We start from the raw sequence: 20,662 nt of genomic DNA, 5'->3' as shown, positions 1-20,662 counted from the left end.
AACAATGTACTTGGATAGGACAGAAATTCTACTTATTGTAAGCAGTATTGGCTATTCAATGAACCTTTTTTGTGCCCTGATCATAGCCGTTCAATGGAATTCCGATGTAATCACTTTCATAGACGTCCCTTTCTGGAAGGCTGCTAGGAGCACAACCCATTTACCGGGAAATGCAATAATTGCAAATCGTAATGGAGCAGCGCTCCAGTACCGCGCCATTATCGCCTGTATCAACCATCCTCTTCCACCCTCTACCCCTTCTGCTTCTTCCTCTTTTTGTCACCCTGAATCCTTCGATCCTGGACCATTTATGTATTTCTCGGGGTTTTATGGGGGTGGAGAGTGATAACAGGGAGAAAGACTGGTCACTGTGTTCTTGTGAAACGAAATGTCTGCAGGGTATAACTGTTAATGTTTCTGTTTCGTTAATTCTTGCGTTTCTGAGTTTCTGCTTTTGTTTTCATTTTCATTGAATAATTTAATGGAGGAACGAGTTGAATTCGTAAGTTAAGAAATTTGGGAAATTGATGTTTATACATTTTTAGGTTAAGAATATATTTCGACATATTGATATTTCGATACTTCGATGCTAGAATACTTTGATATTTCGATGTTTCCATATTTTATTGCTGAGATTCTTTGAAATTTCGGTATTTCGATATTTCGATACTTTGGTACTTTAATATTTCGATATTTCGGCATTTTGATATGCTTCGATATATTTTGATAGGTTTCGATATATTTCGACAGGTTTCGATATATTTCGACAGGTTTCGATATATTTCGATATATTTCGATACATTTCGATATATTTCGATACATTTCGATATATTTCGATATATTGCGATATATTTCGATATATTGCGATATATTTCGATATATTTCGATATATTTCGATACATTTCGATATATTTCGATATATTTCGATATATTTCGATACACTTCGATATACTTCGATATATTGCGATATATTACGATACATTGCGATATACTTCGATATTTCGATATATTTCGATATATTTCGCTATATTTCGATACACTTCGATATACTTCGATATATTGCGATATATTACGATACATTGCGATATATTGCGATATACTTCGGTATTTCGATATATTTCGATATTTTCATACTTGGAAACCTTGATATTTTAATACTTCTATATACCAATATATCGTAAATAAGCTTCAAATTAATAATTTAATAAATTAGTATGGATCCTCTCAAAATTGGAATATTTCTAAACATATAAACTTTTAAATATTAATTTTCTATTTCCAAGTAACAAAAATTTCTACATATGACAATTTTTTCGTCTCCCAAATCTCGAAATCTTCAAATTCACAAATTTAGAAATTTCTATAGTCATAAAATTTGTAAATCTTCATACCTCAACAGTCGAATCCTTAAATCTATTTTTAAATCATTCTGTACGTCTCTTCGTTGAATCGTTCATTTCCTTTTAATCAGCCGGGATTATCATTTTTCGCACGATCGCGTATTATCAGTCACGCGCGATAAGATATCTGTCGCCGGGGAACAGCTCATTGGCGTCTACGCGTAACGTTGATAACGAATATTTGCGTTATAGCTGGTTCGAACAGCGCCTTTTTTTATCCTTTCAATGCTGAGCCAACTGATGACAGGATCGCCGACACGAAAGCGCAATCACCGAAACGTGTTACGTAACGTTGTACAGTAAGGTCCGTTGATTGAGATTCGCTGTACAGAATGGTCTATAGAATTTGCAAAAGTAATCACGAGCTCGCAATTATTTTCAGTTATCGGTAATCCACATGTTTTCTTTATCGTTATCAATGTACTCTTATTTCACGCGTCTTATTCGTGTTATACTGCCTCTTCCATATTTGGCGTTCATCAATGGAATTTTGTTTTTTCTTATCATTTCCATATATTTCTTTTTTAAATAATTTATCTTTCGCTATCTGTATTTCTTTTTTTGATAATTTATTTTTTATTTTTTTTAGTGATTTCTTTTTTAAAAATTTATTTTTGATTATATTTATATATTTCTTTTCTGATAATTTATTTTTCGCTGTTTTCATATATTTCTTTTTGAATTATTTATTTTTTATTATTTGCATGTACTTGTTTTTTTATAACTTATTTTTTGTTATTTGTACATATTTCTCTTTTAACAATTTCTCTTGTATTATTTTTATATATTTATTCTTTTTAACAATTTCTTTTCATTATTTCTGTGTGTTTCGTTTTTAACTATTTATTTTTTATTACTTGTATAAATTTATTTTGTATTATTTGTATTTATTTTTCTTCTCAACAACTAATTTTTATTATCCATATAAATATTTTTTCTACAATTTTTTTTATTATCTGCATTTATTCTTTTTATATCACTTTATTTTTTATTCACATCGATTTTTTGCAACAAATTTTACCTGCATTCCTTTTTTTGTAGCAATAAATTTTTTACGTGTACACATTCTTATAGTTACAATTTGTGTTTTATTTGTGCCCATTCCTTTTATCGCAATTTATGTTTTATTTGTATCCATTCTTTTTGTCACAATTTATATTTATTGATGTCCATTCTTATTGCCACAATTTATGTTTTGTTTGTTCTCACTGTTCTTGTAACAATTCATTTCATTTTACTCCTATCAATTTTTCCATAACAACTGATGTTTTATTAGCTGTATCGATTCCTCTTGTGACGATTTATGCTTTATTTGTATTCGTTATTTTTTATTATTAGTATGCATTTTATTGTCACGGTTCATTGTTTATTATCTTCATTTTTTATTTTCTGTAACAATTTATTTTTTTACTGTTTGTGCTCAGTTAGTTTGTAAGATTTTATTTGTTTCTTTTTGTGACAATTTTGTCTTCTTTTTATTTTTATTCAGGTTCTTGTAACAATTAATTTTTGTATTATTTGTATTGAATTTTTTGTATTATTTGTGTTCCATTTCTTGTAACAATTTTGTATTATTTGTATTCAAGTTTTTGTGACAGTTAATTTTTTTATTATTTGTATTAAATTTCTTTTCAACAATTAATTTTTTCATTGTTTGTATTGAATTTTCTGTAACGTTTCATTATTTCATTATTTGTAATGAATTTCTTATAAAGATTTTCTTTCTTCATTATTTATATTCAATTTCTTGTAGCAATTCATTATTTCATTATTTGTATTCAATTTTTTGTAACAATTAATTTTTGTATTTTTTGTATTCAGTTATTTGAAACAATTCACTATTTCATTATTTCAATTTCTTCATAGTACAAAATTTAATACTTGTTCAGTAGAAAAAAGAGTTATAAAATGTTTAACTACATAATTCAGTTACGAGAAACTCTATAAATGTTTGAAACAATATAGAACAATACGCTGTACGTAACTTTCTAGGTGGTTAAATTTTAATTTAAATTAACAAAGTTAGGAATTTTCAAAGGAGTGTTACGCAAAATTTCATTCATCTGCTTTCGACGTCAAAGCAACGATTACCTAATTTTAGGATGTTTGGTCTCTAAAAGAATCCTTGCAAAAGAGGGCTTAACATTAAGGAGATGCATTTGCCATTCAAACAGTGCATTTTTAAATTCGTTTAATTAGATCGAATCTGATTCGTAGGCAATTTTGGTTCAAAGGAAAATTTTTAAGTAAATTATAGAAAATTAAAAAAGAATTAACATTGATTTTTAAATAATTAATTTATTTAAAATATAAAATATTTCTTATCTAACTAGAAAATTATTTTTCTGTTTCAGGTGAGTGAAAGTTCAGCAAGCATTACTTTTACTGTAACATCATCCAAACGTGAGTGATAACATTTTTTACTGTTTTCTTTATACCGGTGATGTATAACTTGATACAGGATGTGTAAAGAGTAAACACGTCCTCGTAAACTTGGAAAAACATCTAACTACTTTCACGAGTACAAATACTATTTATTTACGACGAACACAGGCGAGCGCAATGTGCAAATTGCAATATAACGAGAGTCTACTGTATGTTAGAAAAGGTACCAACGCTTTAAGAACATAAATGACATTTTAAAATTATTTCTTAGAAAGGTATAAAATATTAAAACGGTGCTTTTATACTTATTTATTATACTTCAATTTTTGTTTATAATTTAGTTTGAAGATGTGAAGTATTAAGAGGGTGATATAGTGAAATGGTAGAATAATAGTAGGGTAATGCAATAAATGAATGGTAACATATTTGTATAACTGCATAGGTAGAAGTGGTATCAGATGAGTATAGTGAGGTGATATAGTGAAAAAGTTGTGTGGTGTAGTAATAAAATAGTGAAATAGTAGAATAATATTATAGTAGTGTAATTGGATGGTTATAATAATAGCAGTGCAAGAGGAGTATGGTAGTATAGTAGTGCAGTATAGTAATGTAATATAGTTGTATAGTAAAACATAGTATAGTTGCATAGTACTGCAGTATAGTAACGCAGCACAGTTGTATAATAGTGCTGTATAATCACGCAGTGTAGTTGTATAGTAATGGAGTATAGTAATGCAGTGTAGTTGTATAGTAGTGGGGTATAGTAATGCAGTATAGTTGTATAGTAGTGCAATATAGTAATACAGTATAGTTGTATAGTCGTGCAGTACAGTAACGCAGCAAGGTTGCATAGTAGTGCAGTATATTAACGCAGCATAGTTGTATAGTAGTGTAGTCTAGTAATGCAGTATAGTTATATAGTAGAGCAGTACAGTAACGCAGTATAGTTGTATAGTAGCGTAGTCTAGTAACGCAGTATAGTTATATAGTAGTGCAGTATGGTTACGCAGAAAAATTGCATAGTAGTGCAGTATAGCAATGCAGTATAATAATCTAGTATAGTAGTACAGTGGTATAATACTATGGTAGTTTGGTATGTTACCATTGTAGTATAGTAAAAGTAGAGCAATAGTGAAGTAATAGAACAACAATATAATAGTACAGTTATATAGTAGAATTAATGCAATAGCAGTATAGTGGGTAGCAACATACCAAAATAGTAATGAGATAGTGAAACAGTTGAACTATACTATATAAGTATAGTGAAATAGTAGAACCTTATTATAGTCACAGAATAAATGGTGAAACAGTAGTATAGTGGCATACTGGTATAATGAAACAGTTGAATAACAGTATAGTGCACTATAAATATCAGTGTAATAATAATAGTGGAGCTAAATGTAATAGTATAATAATAATATAATATAACAAATAATAATAGTATAATAACAATAGATGAAACAATAACAATAGAATATTTGAATAGTACTATAACAACATAGTGAAATGGTAGTCCAACAAAATAGTAGCACTACGAAACGACAAAATGGCAAACAGTATAGTAATAGCAACAGGAAAACAGTACAGTAACACTATATAAAACAATAACAGAATAGTTGAATAATACTATAACAACACAGTAAAATAACAGCCCAACAAAATAGCAGCACTACGAAGTAACAAAGTAGCAAATACTATAGTAATAGCAACAGGAAAACAATACCGTAACAATAGATGACTAACGACGATACACCATGTCATACGACGTTCGTCAGTCTATTTTTGTAACCTCGGTAATCGTTTATTGTTGCATTACCGCAGCAAATTACAGTGCGATGAGAAAGAAATAGATCTAACACGGGAACCATGCTCGTGCGGCTCTCGAGGAAGATTGTTAGGTTAAATGGTCGATTTATATTCAATGTCAGCCGACTTGTTCTCCGTATTTAGTGTCGTCGACGTGCCGAAGCGTGGGAGGTTAACAATCATTTTCGCCTACGGTCAATTGGTCGCATTTCTCGGCCGCTTAGATCACCGCGGCGGTCCATTAACGACCAATTAAATAGTCGGATAACTTCGATTACCATTCGTGAACTTACTGGACGCCAAAATAAACGTCGGTGACTCCTTCGTTGTACGTACCAATCAACTCTCGTCGATGTTTTCTTCTTTCGGTTGGAAAACAAGGCGCCATCTTTTTCTTGTTTCTTTAGGTTTATTAGTTTTTATTACAAAACGTTATTTGGTACATAATCGTTCATATAATCACTTATATTTAAGATGCAATCAACTTCTCTTAAATATCAACGTTTTCGTTCTTTCGATTGGGCTCTGAAAACAAGATGGCCGCCATCTTTGTCATATTTCGATACATTTATTAGTTGTACTATTACAAGTTATTATGAAACATGCTATTATACGTAATCCTTCATATATGTATGTACTCATATTTAATATTCAGCCACTAATCAACAACTTCTTTCAAATATAATCGTTTTCATTGTTTCAATTGGACAGCGAAAACAAGATGAACGCCATCTTGTTGATATTTCGACACGAAGATTAGTCATGCTATTGCATACTATTACAAAACATTATGTTATCGAATATTATTGCAAAACATTATGTCATTGAATGTTATTACAAAATATTATATTAATGTATATTATTATGTTCAATAGTAGAATATATTTATATAATATCTCAAGGATCATGGACGCCATCTTGTTGATATTTCGACACGAAGATTAATCATGCTATTCCATACTATTACAAAACGTTATGCTATTGAATATTATTACAAAACATACCATCGTATATTATTATTTTCAATAGTAGAATATTTATAACATAACCTTAACAAAATATTGCAATACAATGTTTTACCACTACACATTTGACAAATCGCTCTGACGAACCTTACATAAGAAACAATTTTCCCCACAATTTACCTATACACAGTATTTTATTAATAAACTTGATGCAAGAGGTAAAGTTCTGTTTACGAAGAGAAACAATGAAATTTGAATTCTAAGGATATTTCGAGTACGGTTACGTAACCGCTTCTCGATCCTGTTTGGGAGTCACCCTAATTTACGAGCAGCTTCGTTTAACTTCTGCGTAGAAGAAATCAGAGTCGCAAGAGAAGGAAAAATGTATACTCGAATACGAGGATAGATATCATCTTGGACGAAGGACGACCTTCCTCGTCGGCACATAACCGCGCTAAAACGTATCTTTCTTTCTGAAGGGCGTGTTCGTTGCTTGAGGACGACCGGGTCGATTTTATCGAATTAATTTATTAACTCTTCGTCGCTGGATATCGCAAGACCAAGGAAAATACCGGGTATTCGGTTTCGAGAGTAATATCGAAGTTACTGATGTTCGTATCTTGATGCTATTGTGTTTGTCGCGCGTGGACGGTAGAACTTTTTGGGATTTTTAGGATTTTTGGAATTTCTGGAGTTTTCATATTTTGGGAATTTTTGAATTTTTATACCGTTAGATTTCTCGAATTTTTAGAATTTCTGGAGTTTTGATATTTTGGAATTTTTATACTTTTGGGACTTGTGAAATATTTGGGTTTCTGGAATTTATGGAACTTAAGGGGTTTTGGTATTTTTGGTATTTAGGAATTTTTAGGATTTTTTAAGTTTCTGAATTTTTTATATTTTTGAGGTTTTAGAATTTTTGTACTCTTAGGATTTTTAGAATTTTTGGAATTACTGAAGTCTTGATATATTTTAAATTTTGGACCTTTTGGGATTTCTGGATATTTGAAACTTCTGGAGTTTTTATATTTTTTGAATTTTTTAAATTTTGAGACGGGATTTCTGAAATTTCTGAAGTTTTTATTTTTTTGAGATTATTTAATTTTTGTATCTTGGGATTTTTAGAATTTCTGGAGTTACTGAAGTCCTGATATGTTTTAAATTTTTTACCTTTTGGGATTTCGGGATATTTGAAACTTCTGGAGTTTTTATAATTTTTGAAATTTTTGAATTTCTGGGACTTCTAAAATTTCTGAGGTTTTTATATTTTTGAGATTATTTAATTTTTGTACTCCTGGAATTTCTAGAATTTGTGGAATTATTGAAGGCTTGATATTTTTTGAATTATTGCACTTTTTGTATTTCTGTAACTTCCTAAATTTCTAGAATTTTCATATTTTTGGAATTTTTATAATTTTGAGGCTCCTGGGATTTCTGAAATTATTGAAATTTTTATATTCTTTGAATTTTCATACTTTCAATGTTTCTTGAATTTCTGAAGCTTCACACCGAAAAATAAAAATAATCAAAATACAAAAATCACCCTTGGATTATCTACATCCCCTCTTAAACCCACTAAAATTTACAAAATGCATAAAATAATGTAAAATGATAGTCATAAAAATATTTCAAAATAACTAAAATACAAAATGTACGTCGAGAACAATATAATTACCGAAATTTCCAAAATAATACATTAAAATATATAAATACATAAAATAAAATAAAATACATTACCACCCTTGAAATTATTAAACTACGCCCCATATTACACCCATAAAAAGTCCCCAAATTTATCAAATAATGTAAAACAACCTGATTACTGAAATCTCCAAGAAAGATGAAAACACAGAAACCTCGAACGTCTTAAACACCATCTTCCATCTTCCCTCCATCAAGATTCCCAAAATGTATCAACCGGCGTAATAATGGTACGAAGCATTCGTGCAGACTTGCAATTACGAACTCATTATCTCTTCGAATACGTCGGTTTGACAGGTTTAATAGTGGTCCATTAATATTCGAAAACTCGTCTGAAAAGTTAAGACGGTCGCGCAGTGTAAGACGTAGGGAAAAAGCGGTAAAGGGGTGGAACGTCGAGGAAGAAGAGACAGGAAGGAGTTAGGGTTACGGTCAGGTTTTCGGGGTTGGGGGAGCAATAAGGAATTATTGCGGTACGATCGACAAACGGCGACTACGTGGCTGCACTACACAAGATTCTCTCTGAAAAACCGTCTCTTTCTACGTGTAGGTTCTTCTCCCTTCTTCTTCTTCTACGAGAGGGAAACAGCCCGTAGACTCGTCAATATGTAATGTTCGAAACCGCTGTTCCCCCATAACATGTTCGTCATACCCCATGGCTACGTGGAATAGGAGATCCGAATCCTGTATATTTCAGCGGACACTAAAGAAGGTAAACTGGCTACCTTTTGCCATACCGTGTTTCGAGGTTTAAGGGAAAAGAACCATTACAAGCGGAATTGCTTGTGGTTCGGTTCGTAACTGTGAATTGAAAAACACTTGCGGTCGGATAAATACTTTAGCGACGCGGTTTGATCAAATAATCAAACGATGGAGGTTGCAGATGCTGCGGATATCTGGATAGCTAAAGCCAAAAACCGAGGTGACGGTTATATGGTGTGGTCCTGGCTTTTTTTCGCGTGAGCAAGGAATTGAGAATTTTAAACTATGTCAAGCATTTTTATCTGTATTTTTGGGGCAGTGAAATCTCAGAATTTTAGAATTTTGGAATATTGAAATATTGGTGTATTAACATTTAGGAATATTGGAATATTGCAAATTTTGATGTTGGAATTCGGAAATATTGCACATTGATATATATTGGGAATCTAGGGATACTTGGATATAGGGATATTTGGATCTAGGGATATTGGGATCTAAAGATATTTGGATATTGGGATCTAGGGATATTTCGATGCATGGATATTGGGATCACGGCATATTTGGATTTGGGAATATTGGAATCTAGGGATATTTGGATTTGGGAATATTGGAATCTAGGGATATTTGGATTTAGTAATATTGGAATCTAGGGATATTGCAATCTTGGAGTATCGAGATCTAGGCATATTTGGATCTAGGGAAATTTGGATTTCAGAATAATGGGATCTAGGGATATTTGGATTTAGGAATATTTAGAATCTGGGGATATTGCTATCTTGGAGTATCGAGATTTAGGCATATGTGGATCCAGGAATATTTGGATCTCAGAATAATGGGATCTTGGGATATTTGGATTTAGTAATATTGGAATCTGGGGATATTGCAATCTTGGAGTACCGAGATCTAGGCATATTTGGATCTAGGGAAATTTGGATTTCAGAATAATGGGATCTAGGGATATTTGGATTTAGGAATATTTAGAATCTGGGGATATTGCAATCTTGGAGTATCGAGATTTAGGCATATTTGGATCTCAGAATAATGGGATCTTGGGATATTTGGATTTAGGAATATTGGAATCTTGGGATATTGCAATCTTGCAGTATCGAAATCTAGACATATTTGGATCTTTGAATATTCGGTTCTAGGGATATTGGGATTTAGGAATATTGGAATCTAGGGATATTGCAATCTCGAAGTATCGGGATTTTGGGGTATTTGGATCTAGGGATATTTGGATCTAGAGATATTGGGATCTAGAAATATTGGAATCTATCGATATTTTGATATAGGGATTTTCAATGTAGGATTACTAGGATCTAGGGATATTTCAATGTGTGTGTATCGGGATCTAGGGATATTGAGATTTTGATTTATTGAAGTATAGGGATATTGAAATGCAGGGATATTAAAACAATAATTATATTGAAAAAATGAGATTTTATAATTTCGAAATTTTTAAAGCAATCGATTGATTTTGTTGAATTTTCAAATTTGCAAATTTCACATTATTAAAGTAACAATCGTTCAACTTCTATATTGTTAAACTATCAAATTTCCAAGGAAGTGAAAGATAAGCTATCGAAGAGAAAGTTGAATGGTAACGCGATATAAACTTCCTCGCGACTTCATTTTCCTGGCGAACAAAAATAGTTTCAAATACAAAGGGTTAAGGTACACCATATACAAACGGACGAGTGATCTTGCGCATAGCGTGCACACATTGTCCGACATTGTAGACGATGCGGTCTTCCGATCAAATTGGATCTACTGAGAGTTGAGAGTATCGGGTCGACCGCAGCGGTGCAAATCCACGGGAACCACGAAATATTCCGTACCCACAATCCTGTCTCATTCCCACAAACCGACTGCTCCTATATTTTCCGGGGGAAATGCCGATTCGACGTTACGCCCCGGATACTTTACATAATATTGGAACGGTTACGTCCAGATGCAATTTACCGGTTGAACGCCATCTACGTGAACCAACACCGAACAAATTTCCTTCTTTTCGGTGAACCCGCTATTCCAGCCTTTTTTATTTCCTAGATACAAGAAAAGGTTATTGATTATTCGATTAGGAACACGATTCGGCATTATGCTAATGCCGAATTATTTATTTGCGGTTTTGGAAATTTCTTGGAGTTAATATTTTTGGAGTTTTTGCAATTTTTTTACGTTTAAGATTTCTGGGATTTCTGGAATTACTGGAGTTTTTATAGTTTTGGTGTTTTTGGGGTTTTTGGAATTTTTGGAGAATTTATATTTTCGAGATTTTTATAGTGGTAGAATTTCTGGGGTGTTTGGTATTTTTGGGATTACTGGAATTTTTGTAGTTTTGGTATTTTTGTAGTTTAGGGATTTTTGGAATTTTCGGAGGACTGATATTTTTGGGATATTGGAATTTTGAAACTGCTAGGATTTTGGGGCTTTCTGAAATTTCTGGAATTACTGGAATTTTTGTAGTTTAGGAATTTTTGAAATTTTCAGAGAATTCATATTTTTAGGATTTTTGAATGTTTGGAGGATTGATATTTTTGGGATTTTGGAATTTTTATACTGTTAGGATTTTTAGGATTTCTGGAATTACTGGAGTTATTATATTTGTGTAATTTTGGTATTTTGAGGACTTCTTAAATTTCTTTAATTTTGCTATTTTTGAGATTCCAGAATTTGTGCACTTTTTGGATTTCTGAAATTACCTAAACTCAATCAATTTTAATGTTAATCCTTGTTGAATTTCTAAAATTTCCGTAGTATAAATACTTTTGTAATTTTTTAACTCTGGTACTATTAAGATTTCTAGAATTTCTACAATTACTATGATTTTAATATTTTTGTAATTTTGTTATTTTTCAAACTTCTAAAATTTCTCTAATTACTGCTGTTCTCATTTTCTCTTAATCTCAGCGCTTTCAAAATATTCAAAAATTTCTGCAATTTCAATGTCTTCACAATTTTGCAATTTCGATACTGTTAGTTTTTCCAAAATCCTTGAAATTTTCATATTTTCATATTTTCAATAAACCCAAGCTTTCAATTTAAACATCAGATCCGTTGTATAATAAAAAAGTCTCGCAATTAAAAAATGTACATCCTCAAAAATTTGTTCCCACAAAAATGTATGAATTGGGAAATTCCGGTGATTTAGCAGAATCACCGCGAAATAATGGCGATAAATAAATGAGAGAATCGCGTGGGTATTGTTCAGGGTCTGAAAAGCGTACAGTCAGCATCCTCTCGTTTCCGCCATCGATAAAAATGCGAATGGTGTTTCCAGTCATCGATGATATTCTTGCTGTACAGTCGAAGGTCAGCGAGTTTCAGCATCGTGTGTAACCATCTTGGACGATTCACTCGCGAGATCGATCGTTCGTTATTCCGGTATTATTCGCGATCAGAGACTGGCTATTTAAAATAACGATGAATCATGGCGGACGTAGAAATAAGAGAAACATAGCGGCTGATGGAACCGTATTGATGGTCAGGAGCACTCGTAATACTGATCGCCTGAACAATGCTTCATCAAGTTTAACGCATCTTCGTTCGTGGCTGTCGTTTCCAAACTCGAGCCACGTTGAAATTTCGGCCATGTCGATATTTAGCCAGATGATAGGGACATTGTTGTCCGAACCGACGATTTAAATTGCGTAATATAGGCCGAGACACTTCAAACTCACCCTTATAATTGTCTTCTTTAACGTTTACTAGAAAATAGGGTGAGTCCTGCAAGATTTTTATATTTAATTATCACGTTTGAAATCTTTTATATTGCAAAGTTTCCATGTTCTGAAATCCTAACATTTTTATGTTGTCGAAATCTGAAATTTGCAGATTCTTAAAAGCTACATTTTTTATGTTCTCAAATATATTATCAAACTTCAAAAATTCTGAATTCTCAGATTTGAAATTTTTTATTTTCTCAAATTTCTGAGTTATCGAATTTAAAAATTTTTGAGTTGTCAAATTCTGAAATTTCGATGTGCTCAAATTGTGAAATTGGTACGATATCAAATTTCTAAATTTTTTAATTCTGAAATATATACATTTTTAAGTGTTGAAATTCACAAATTTCCAATTTGTCAAGTTTTATATTTAATTTTTGAAATGTCAAGTTCAAATTTCTGAATAATCAAATATCCTAATGTCACAAGGTTCCAAACTTACAACTTTCCCCAGTCACAAAGTTCCAACTTTCCCTCCTCTCCAAATTGCAAAGTCTAAATCTTCAACTTTTTCAAATTGCAAAGTCCAAATCACAAGTCCAAATCTCATATCACAAGGTTCCAAACTTACAACATTCCCAAATCACAAAGTTGCAAATTTCCAACTTCCCCAAATTGCAAAGTCTAAATCTTCAACCTCCCCAAATTGCAAAGTCCAAATCACCAACCTCCCTATATCACAAAGACCCAAACTTATAACCTTCCCAAATCACAAAGTTCCAAATTTCCAACTTGCCCAAATTACAAGGTCCAAATTTCCAACCTCCCCATATCACAAAGTCCCAAATTTGCAACCTTCCTAAACCACAAAGTTCCAAATTCCAAAAAGTCCCCAAATTACATGGTCTAAATTTCCAACCTCCCCAAATCACGAAGTTGCAAATCTCCAATCTCCCCAAATTGCAAAGTCCAGATCTCCAACCTCTCCAAATCGCAAAGACCAAATCTGTAATCTTCCCAAATCCACAACTCCACAATTCCCAAATTCGCAAATCTCAGAATCCCCAAATTCCCACGTTCAAAAATCCCTAAATTCCCAACATCCCATGCTCCGAAATCACAAAGCATGCAAATTTCTAAATCTCCAAATCTCCAATCTTCCTTAATCGCAAAGTCCAAATCTGCCATCTTCCCAAATCCACAACTCCACAATTCACAAATTCGCAAATCTCAGAATCCCCAAATTCCCACATTCAAAAATCCCTAAATTCCCAACTCCTCATGCTCCTAAATCACAAAGCATGCAAATTTCTAAATCTCCAAATCCCCAAATCTCCAATCTTCCCTAATCGCAAAGTCCAAATCTGCAATCTTCTCAAATCCACAGCTCCACAATTCCCAAATTCCCAAATCTCAAAATCCCCAAATTCCCACGTTCAAAAATCCCCAAAATCCCACGTTCAAAAATCCCTAAATTCCCAACTCCCCATGCTTCTAAATCACAACGCATGCAAATTTCTAAATCCCCAAATCTCCAAATTTCCAAATCTCCAACCTCCCCAAATCGCGAAGTCCAAATCCCTAATCTTCCCAAATCCACAACTCCAAAATTCCACCCTCCCCAAACTTCCCCCCTCCATCCCCAAAATTCTTCCAACATCCCTCTTAAACCCCCAAAAAACGCCCACTTAAATTCCGTCCCCATATTCCCTCCACAAGTGTGAACATTACGAATGATCCTCAAGCATACAGCAAAGTTTTCCGTACGTCGCTAAGCTCCGTATAGCCCGCGATGATGATGACCGAGCAAAGGACACCCAGGAAGCTTTTCCAGCAGTCTAGGTTGCAGAGGTCAGAAGGGTGGTCTGGTAGCGCCTTACGGCAGAGTTTGCTCGACGAGGAGGCGGTGTACAGCGGTCAGGCGTGGACGGCATACCAAATCCGAAGGGTATTCTGGTCATGTAGCAGTTACGGGGGTCCTAGCTTTTCAAGGGGGATCCCCCTCTCTTTCTCTCTCTTCGGCAGCCGCGTTTTGCTCGTTCGCAAGCTACCACTCGCCTCGAGGTGGGAGAGTATTAATTGGCTTACGAGGCGACACTCATTAGCACTTTGAGCACCAGGGGCTAAGAGAGGAAAGGGGCGACACCCTCTGGAGGCGTTACTCTACGCCGTCACGCGTCTACCACCCTTCGTCATCTTCCTACCTTTTTCTCTAATCTTTCTTCTCCAAGAAAATTGTCTTTTGCTTTCACCCTATACTCTTTCGAGACCGATTGCTTCTCGAACGGTTTTGCGTTTTGGGGTTCCAAGGTGAGTTTAGTATTGTTTTCAGATGTGGGGTTTGGACGCGATTTGGTACGCGTTTTGGATTTATTCGCGTTTTAGGAGGAACCTGCTACGTATTTGGGATTTATTTTTGAGATGGGTGGATTTGATGCGTGTTTTGGGTTTGTTCTTGTTTTAGGATGAATCTGATACGTATTTGGGATTTAGGTTTGATGTAGGTTGAATTTGATGCGTATTTTGGATTTGTTCTTGTTTTAGGGTGAACCTGGTACGTATTTGGGATTTATTTTTGATCTAGGTGGATTTGATGCGTGGTTTGGGTTTGTTCTTGTTTTAGGATGGATCTGTCACGTATTTTGGATTTGGGTTTCATCTAGGCTGGATGTGATGCGTAGTTTGGGTTTGTTCTCATTCTCAGGTGGTCTTGATACGTATTTTTATTCATTCTCGTTCTGAGATGGACTTGATTCGTATTTTGGATTTATTCTGGTTCCCAGGTGTTCCCGATGCGAGTCTTGGATTTATTTTCATTCTGAGGTGGAGGTGATACGTATTTTGGATTTATTCTGAGTCTCAGATGGTCTTGATGTGTATTTTGGACTTATTCTCATTTTGAGATGGTCTTGATGTGTATTTTGGATTTATTCTCGTTCTGCAATGGACTTGATGCGTATTTTGTATTTATTCTGGTCCCAAGGTGTTCCCGATGAGCATCTTGGATTTATTTTTATTTACCGGTGGAGGTGATGAGTATTTTGGATTTGGTGTCCTTTTCAGATGGATCTGGTGTGAATTTTATTTTTTTCTCATTCTCAAATGGACTTTTTGGATGTTTTAGATTTATGTCTCATCTAGGGTAGATTTGACGCCTAATTTGACTTTGTTGTCATTCTCAGATGCACTTAATGAGTATGTTGAATTTATTCTTGTTCTGAAATAGACTTGATGTGTATCTTGGATTTATTTGTCCTCTCAGATGCATTTGATGTATACTTTGGATTTGTTTTCATTTTGAGCTACAATTGCATTGTATTTTAAATTTATTTGCATTTTGATATGTGAATAGTTGGGTCAAGCTTTTTCGTACTGCTCTTGAAGAACACCTTTTAAATCATGTAGGCACAGTTATACCGGGGAATTTTGCAAATTTATTAATTGTCCAGGTGTCTCAACAAAAATGAACGTTAGATCCCAGGACACGTCACAAGGTTACAGGTTGTTCTTGCAGACGCATCACGAACCAGCTCGATGTCCTCGCAATTCGTCGAAATTAGATTCGCAGTGCGGTCGGGATACCCGTACAAACGACAAAAGCCGTTGTTTCCAGTTCCCGTCCCGTTGTTTTACGAGCGGGCATGTGCTGTTGTCCGAATTAGGCTTCCCGCCACCTGACGAATCCTCCGCATTCTCATGCGAGCAGTTTCCTATAAACCGAAATTGCACGGGGATAGAAAGCTTGTGGGCTGTCTCTTCTCTGTTTTCCACGTTTCTTATATTCCTTTCGTTTATTTCCAATTTGTCAAAGCGACCTGGTTGAAAGTTTAATTGCGACAGTTCGGAGAACGGGGAGAGAATTTCGCTATGGAGAATCGATTGCAATTAACGCGAATAGCGAAATCCGCGGGTAATGGCGATAATTTATTACTGGGATTCCGTTGGGTGAGGAAGATGGAGAGTTTTGTTATTATCGGTTATGGAGGATTTCGTTCGGGTAAATGTGATGGGTTTCGAATTTGGTTCTTAGTTTTCGGATTGTGTTGTGAAATTTTACGATATCTAAATATTGACGTTTTATAATATTCAAATTTCTGCAGCTTAAAATCTTTAAATTTCTATATTATGAAATACTTAAATTTTCGTATTTAAACATTTCTAGATTTTCACATTTTAATATCCTCACATTTCAACGTTTTAAATTTCCTAGACTTTCATGTTATGAAATCCTCCAATTTCCTTATCTAATGTTTTCTAAATTTCCATGTATAAAAATCCTTAGACTTTAATATTCTAATATCCCTAAATTTTTATATTCTAAAATCCCTAGATTTCCATGTTCTAAAATTCCCAAATTTATACACGGTAAAACACCCAAATTTATATATTCTAAAATTCTTAAATTTCCACACTCTTAAAATTCAAATTCTTAAAATCCCCAAATATCAACATTATAAAACCCTTAAAATTCTACATTCTAAATTCCTTAGATTTCCACATACTAAAATCTTCAAATTTCCAAATTTTTAATTCTATAAATTTTCAACTTTTAAAATCCTCAAATTTCCAAACCTTGAATTCTATAAGTTTTCAAATTTAAAAATTTCCAAATTTCCACACTCAGAAATCCCTAGGATTCCACATTTAAACATTCCCTAAATTTGCAAACACTGAAATATTTTAATATTCATATTTTAATATCCCTAGATTAAAAATCCCTAGATTTCAACATTCTGAAATTTCCAATTACCAAGTCTTAAATTCCAAAAATCTCAAATACCCCACCTGTTCAAATTAAACTAAATTCCCCAAATTCTCCTAAATTTCCCAACTCTACAAATCCTAAATTTCCCAAAATTCCCCAAATTCCTCCAAATTTCTCAAGTCTCCAAATCATAAATTCTCCCAAATTTCCCAAGTCTCCAAATCCTAAATTTCCCAAAATTCCCCATATTCCCTAAAATTTCCGAACTCTCAAAATCCTAAATTCCCCAAAATTTCCCAACTCTCCAAATTCTAAATTTCCCCAAATTCCCCTCAGTTCCCCAACTCTCCAAATCCTAAATTTCCCTAAATTCCCCAACTCTCCAAACCCCAAATTTCTCAAAAATTCCAAAATTTCATTAAAAGTTCCAAAACCTCAAATAACCTGAACCACGAATCGAAACCGTCCCTAAGCGAATCATCGGATAAACAGCACCAGAGATAATAGAGTCCGCGGATACGGAGGTACCGCAGGCAAGTACTTAAAATTGCCTCGATTGCATTTGACTCGTGCGTCCGCCCCGAAGAAACAGACCGGTGTGCATCTGACGGTCCTGTAGTCTCTTCTTGTTCGAGCCGTTTCTTCTCGAAGTGTTCCGACTTCGATCTCTCGAAGTAGGCTTTGTAACTGGCCGCGACACCGATTTTCTTCCGCTGACAGAAACACGAGACGGACAGCGGGGAAAACGTGGTGGTTCGAATTGGCTGGCTCTGACGGCCGGTGTAATCGTACCCGTTCTCCCAGGACAATCCTGACGAGTGAACAGTGAAATAGAAAGGACAGCCTGCTCGAGAAAGTGCGCCAAATAGAAAGGAGAAATAAAATCCGTGTAACGAGACAGGTGGATACACAGGAAATGATTTTTCGGTTTGGTTAATTGATCTTGCGTTCCCTAGTTAGTTTTATTTCGAGATTTATTGCTGTGATAGTGGATTAATTATTTTTAATTGTCTGCGTTATTGTGGTATTGCATTTATTATTTTGTTCATTTTTGTGGCGACTGTATTACAGTGTTCATTGTTAATAATTATTGTGATAACTGTATTAATTATTTTTGTATATGTTTGTTATTGATTATTGTGATAATTGTGATTTTTATTTTGTAACATTCAAATTTTTATGTTTTGCAATTTTGAGTTTCACTCATGTTGTCAAGTTTGCAGTCTTTTAGATTTTTCAAGCTTCATATTTTTAAATTTTTTAATTTCAAACATAAAGTTATTAATTTAACAAATTTTTAAATTTAAAAACTTTTAAATATGAATTATTTATAAATATAAATTATGAAGTTTAAATGTATATGAATATTAAATTACAAAATTTAAAAATATGAATTATTTAAAAATATAAATTATGCAGTTTAAATATATAAGAATATTAAATTAAAAAATTTAAAAATATGAATTGTTTAAAAATATAAATTATGAAGTTTAAATATATAAGAATATTAAATTACAAAGTTTAAAAATATGAATTATTTAAAAATATAAATTATGGAGTTTAAATATATAAGAATATTAAATTGCAAATTTTAAAAATATAAATTATGAAGTTAAAATATATAAGAATATTAAATTACAAAGTTTAAAAATATAAAAATATTCAATTATAAAATTCAGAAGACAGTTCATAAACGATAAGTTGAAGCTTTTACTGGAGAATTCACATAAATACCCCATTCCTTAAATCACCAAAAACAATCGCCAAAGAGTCGCACATCGCAACAATGAAGACATTTCGAAAATCAAGAACAGTCCATTTAAAGGTTAATTTTAACGATTGATGATACTCATCTTCTCGCACAATAAACGTAGAAGGGGTGGGTAATAATCACCCTCCGAAATGCCGGCTGACAATAGCCACCTTTAGCAACGAGTGGTTTAACAAAGTGGTATACGAAATAATTCGCAGCTAAACCTGGGAATGAAGCGATTGAACGAGGCAAGGAGATAGAAAGAAGAGGAAGAAGCATGGCGGATAGAAGATGGCAGATTCAGGATCGGGTAAAGGTATTTCGTCTAAGGAATCAACGGAGCGAGTCATACTAACTGCTCTTTTTCCCAGACCCCCCTTCACCCGCGGGAATCCCTCGTGCCTATCTTTGTGTTCTGTTGCTTTCCGTCTTCTTCGTCCTCCTTCTCCGACCGAGTCTTTTGCTAACTGAAAATCGCTCGGTCTATCGTCTTCTCATTTGCATGAGTTGTTTCGCAGAGACGAGCACTTTATGCTAGCATCCGTTCGACGCCATGTTGCAACACTGTATAATATGCTTTACTCGGAGTTACCTCGAGTTCTGGTTAAGGCTCGAATGGATCGGGAAAATAGTACTCGTTCGACTGAGAATACAATCGGAAGTTAGAATTTGGTTGAGAGAAAAGATAGCCTGCATAAGGGCTTTAGGAGGCTTATGCGACGGAAATTTGGAAAATTTGAGGAATTTGGGGAATTTGGGAATTTTTTATATTGGAACTTTAGAAATTTTTGCAATTTTCAGGATTTGCAATTTGAAAACTTGGGTAATTATTGGGAATTTAGGGATTTGAGGAATTTTAGGGATTGGGAATAATCGGTATAGCTTTTGAATTACGGTGTTTTGATTTTTAAATGGAGGTGGAATTTGGAGGAGACTTTCTGGGGGAACTTCTAACTGGAGGGTGATTTTTTGAGAGGAGTTTAATTTGGGGGTGATTTTTTGACAGAAGCTTTAATTTGGAGGATGACTTTTTGAGAGAAGCTTCAATTTGGAGGATGATTTTTTGAGCATTGGTTTAATTTGGGGATGAGTTCTTGAGTGAAGGTTAATTTAGGGGGTGATTTTTTATATAAAAGATAATTTAGGAGATTAGTTATTAGATAAAGGTTTAATTCTGGGGAATTATTTTTTAAGGGTAGGTTAATTCAAGAAATCAGATTTTAAATTAAGGTTAATTTGGAGGGTGATTTTTTGAGTGAAGCTTTAATTTGGGAGACGATTTGTTGAGTGAAGGTTAATTTAGGGGGTGATTTGTTATATGAAGAATAATTTAGGGGATTAGTTATTCGATGGAGGTTTAATTTGGAGAATTATTTTTTAAACATAAATTAACTTAAGAAATCAGTATTTAAATGAAGGTTGATTTGGGGGGTGATTTTTTGACTGAAGCTTTAATTTAAGGGACGATGTTTTGAGTGAAGGTTAATTTTGAGGGAGCTAATTTTTTACATAAAGAATAATTTAGAAAATTAGATTTTAGAAGGTTTAATTTGAGGGATGATAGGGTTAATAGATGACAA

At 33.5% G+C, this 20,662-nt stretch overlaps 1 protein-coding gene across 24 annotated transcripts in view; it reads left to right on the top strand.

Moving 5' to 3' along the window:
• The window catches only part of LOC100878152 (protein muscleblind), a 491,425-nt gene that overhangs the window by 107,317 nt on the left and 363,446 nt on the right, over window positions 1-20,662 (top strand). Inside the window, exon 4 of one of the 24 annotated variants that reach the window (XM_012291156.2) lies at window positions 3,755-3,826. The exons of the other annotated variants lie outside the window; for them this stretch is intronic. Coding sequence (XP_012146546.2) covers window positions 3,755-3,811 — 57 coding nt within the window. The 3' untranslated portion in view covers window positions 3,812-3,826. Of the gene's footprint in view, window positions 1-3,754; window positions 3,827-20,662 lie in introns of those variants that run through there. 24 annotated transcript variants of the gene reach the window in all.

This window comes from Megachile rotundata, chromosome 15 (genome assembly GCF_050947335.1).
Source record: "Megachile rotundata isolate GNS110a chromosome 15, iyMegRotu1, whole genome shotgun sequence".
Lineage (NCBI taxonomy): Eukaryota > Metazoa > Arthropoda > Insecta > Hymenoptera > Megachilidae > Megachile > Megachile rotundata.
The sequence above is the reverse complement of the archived record's forward strand: the minus strand, read 5'-3'. Positions and strand labels throughout refer to the sequence as shown.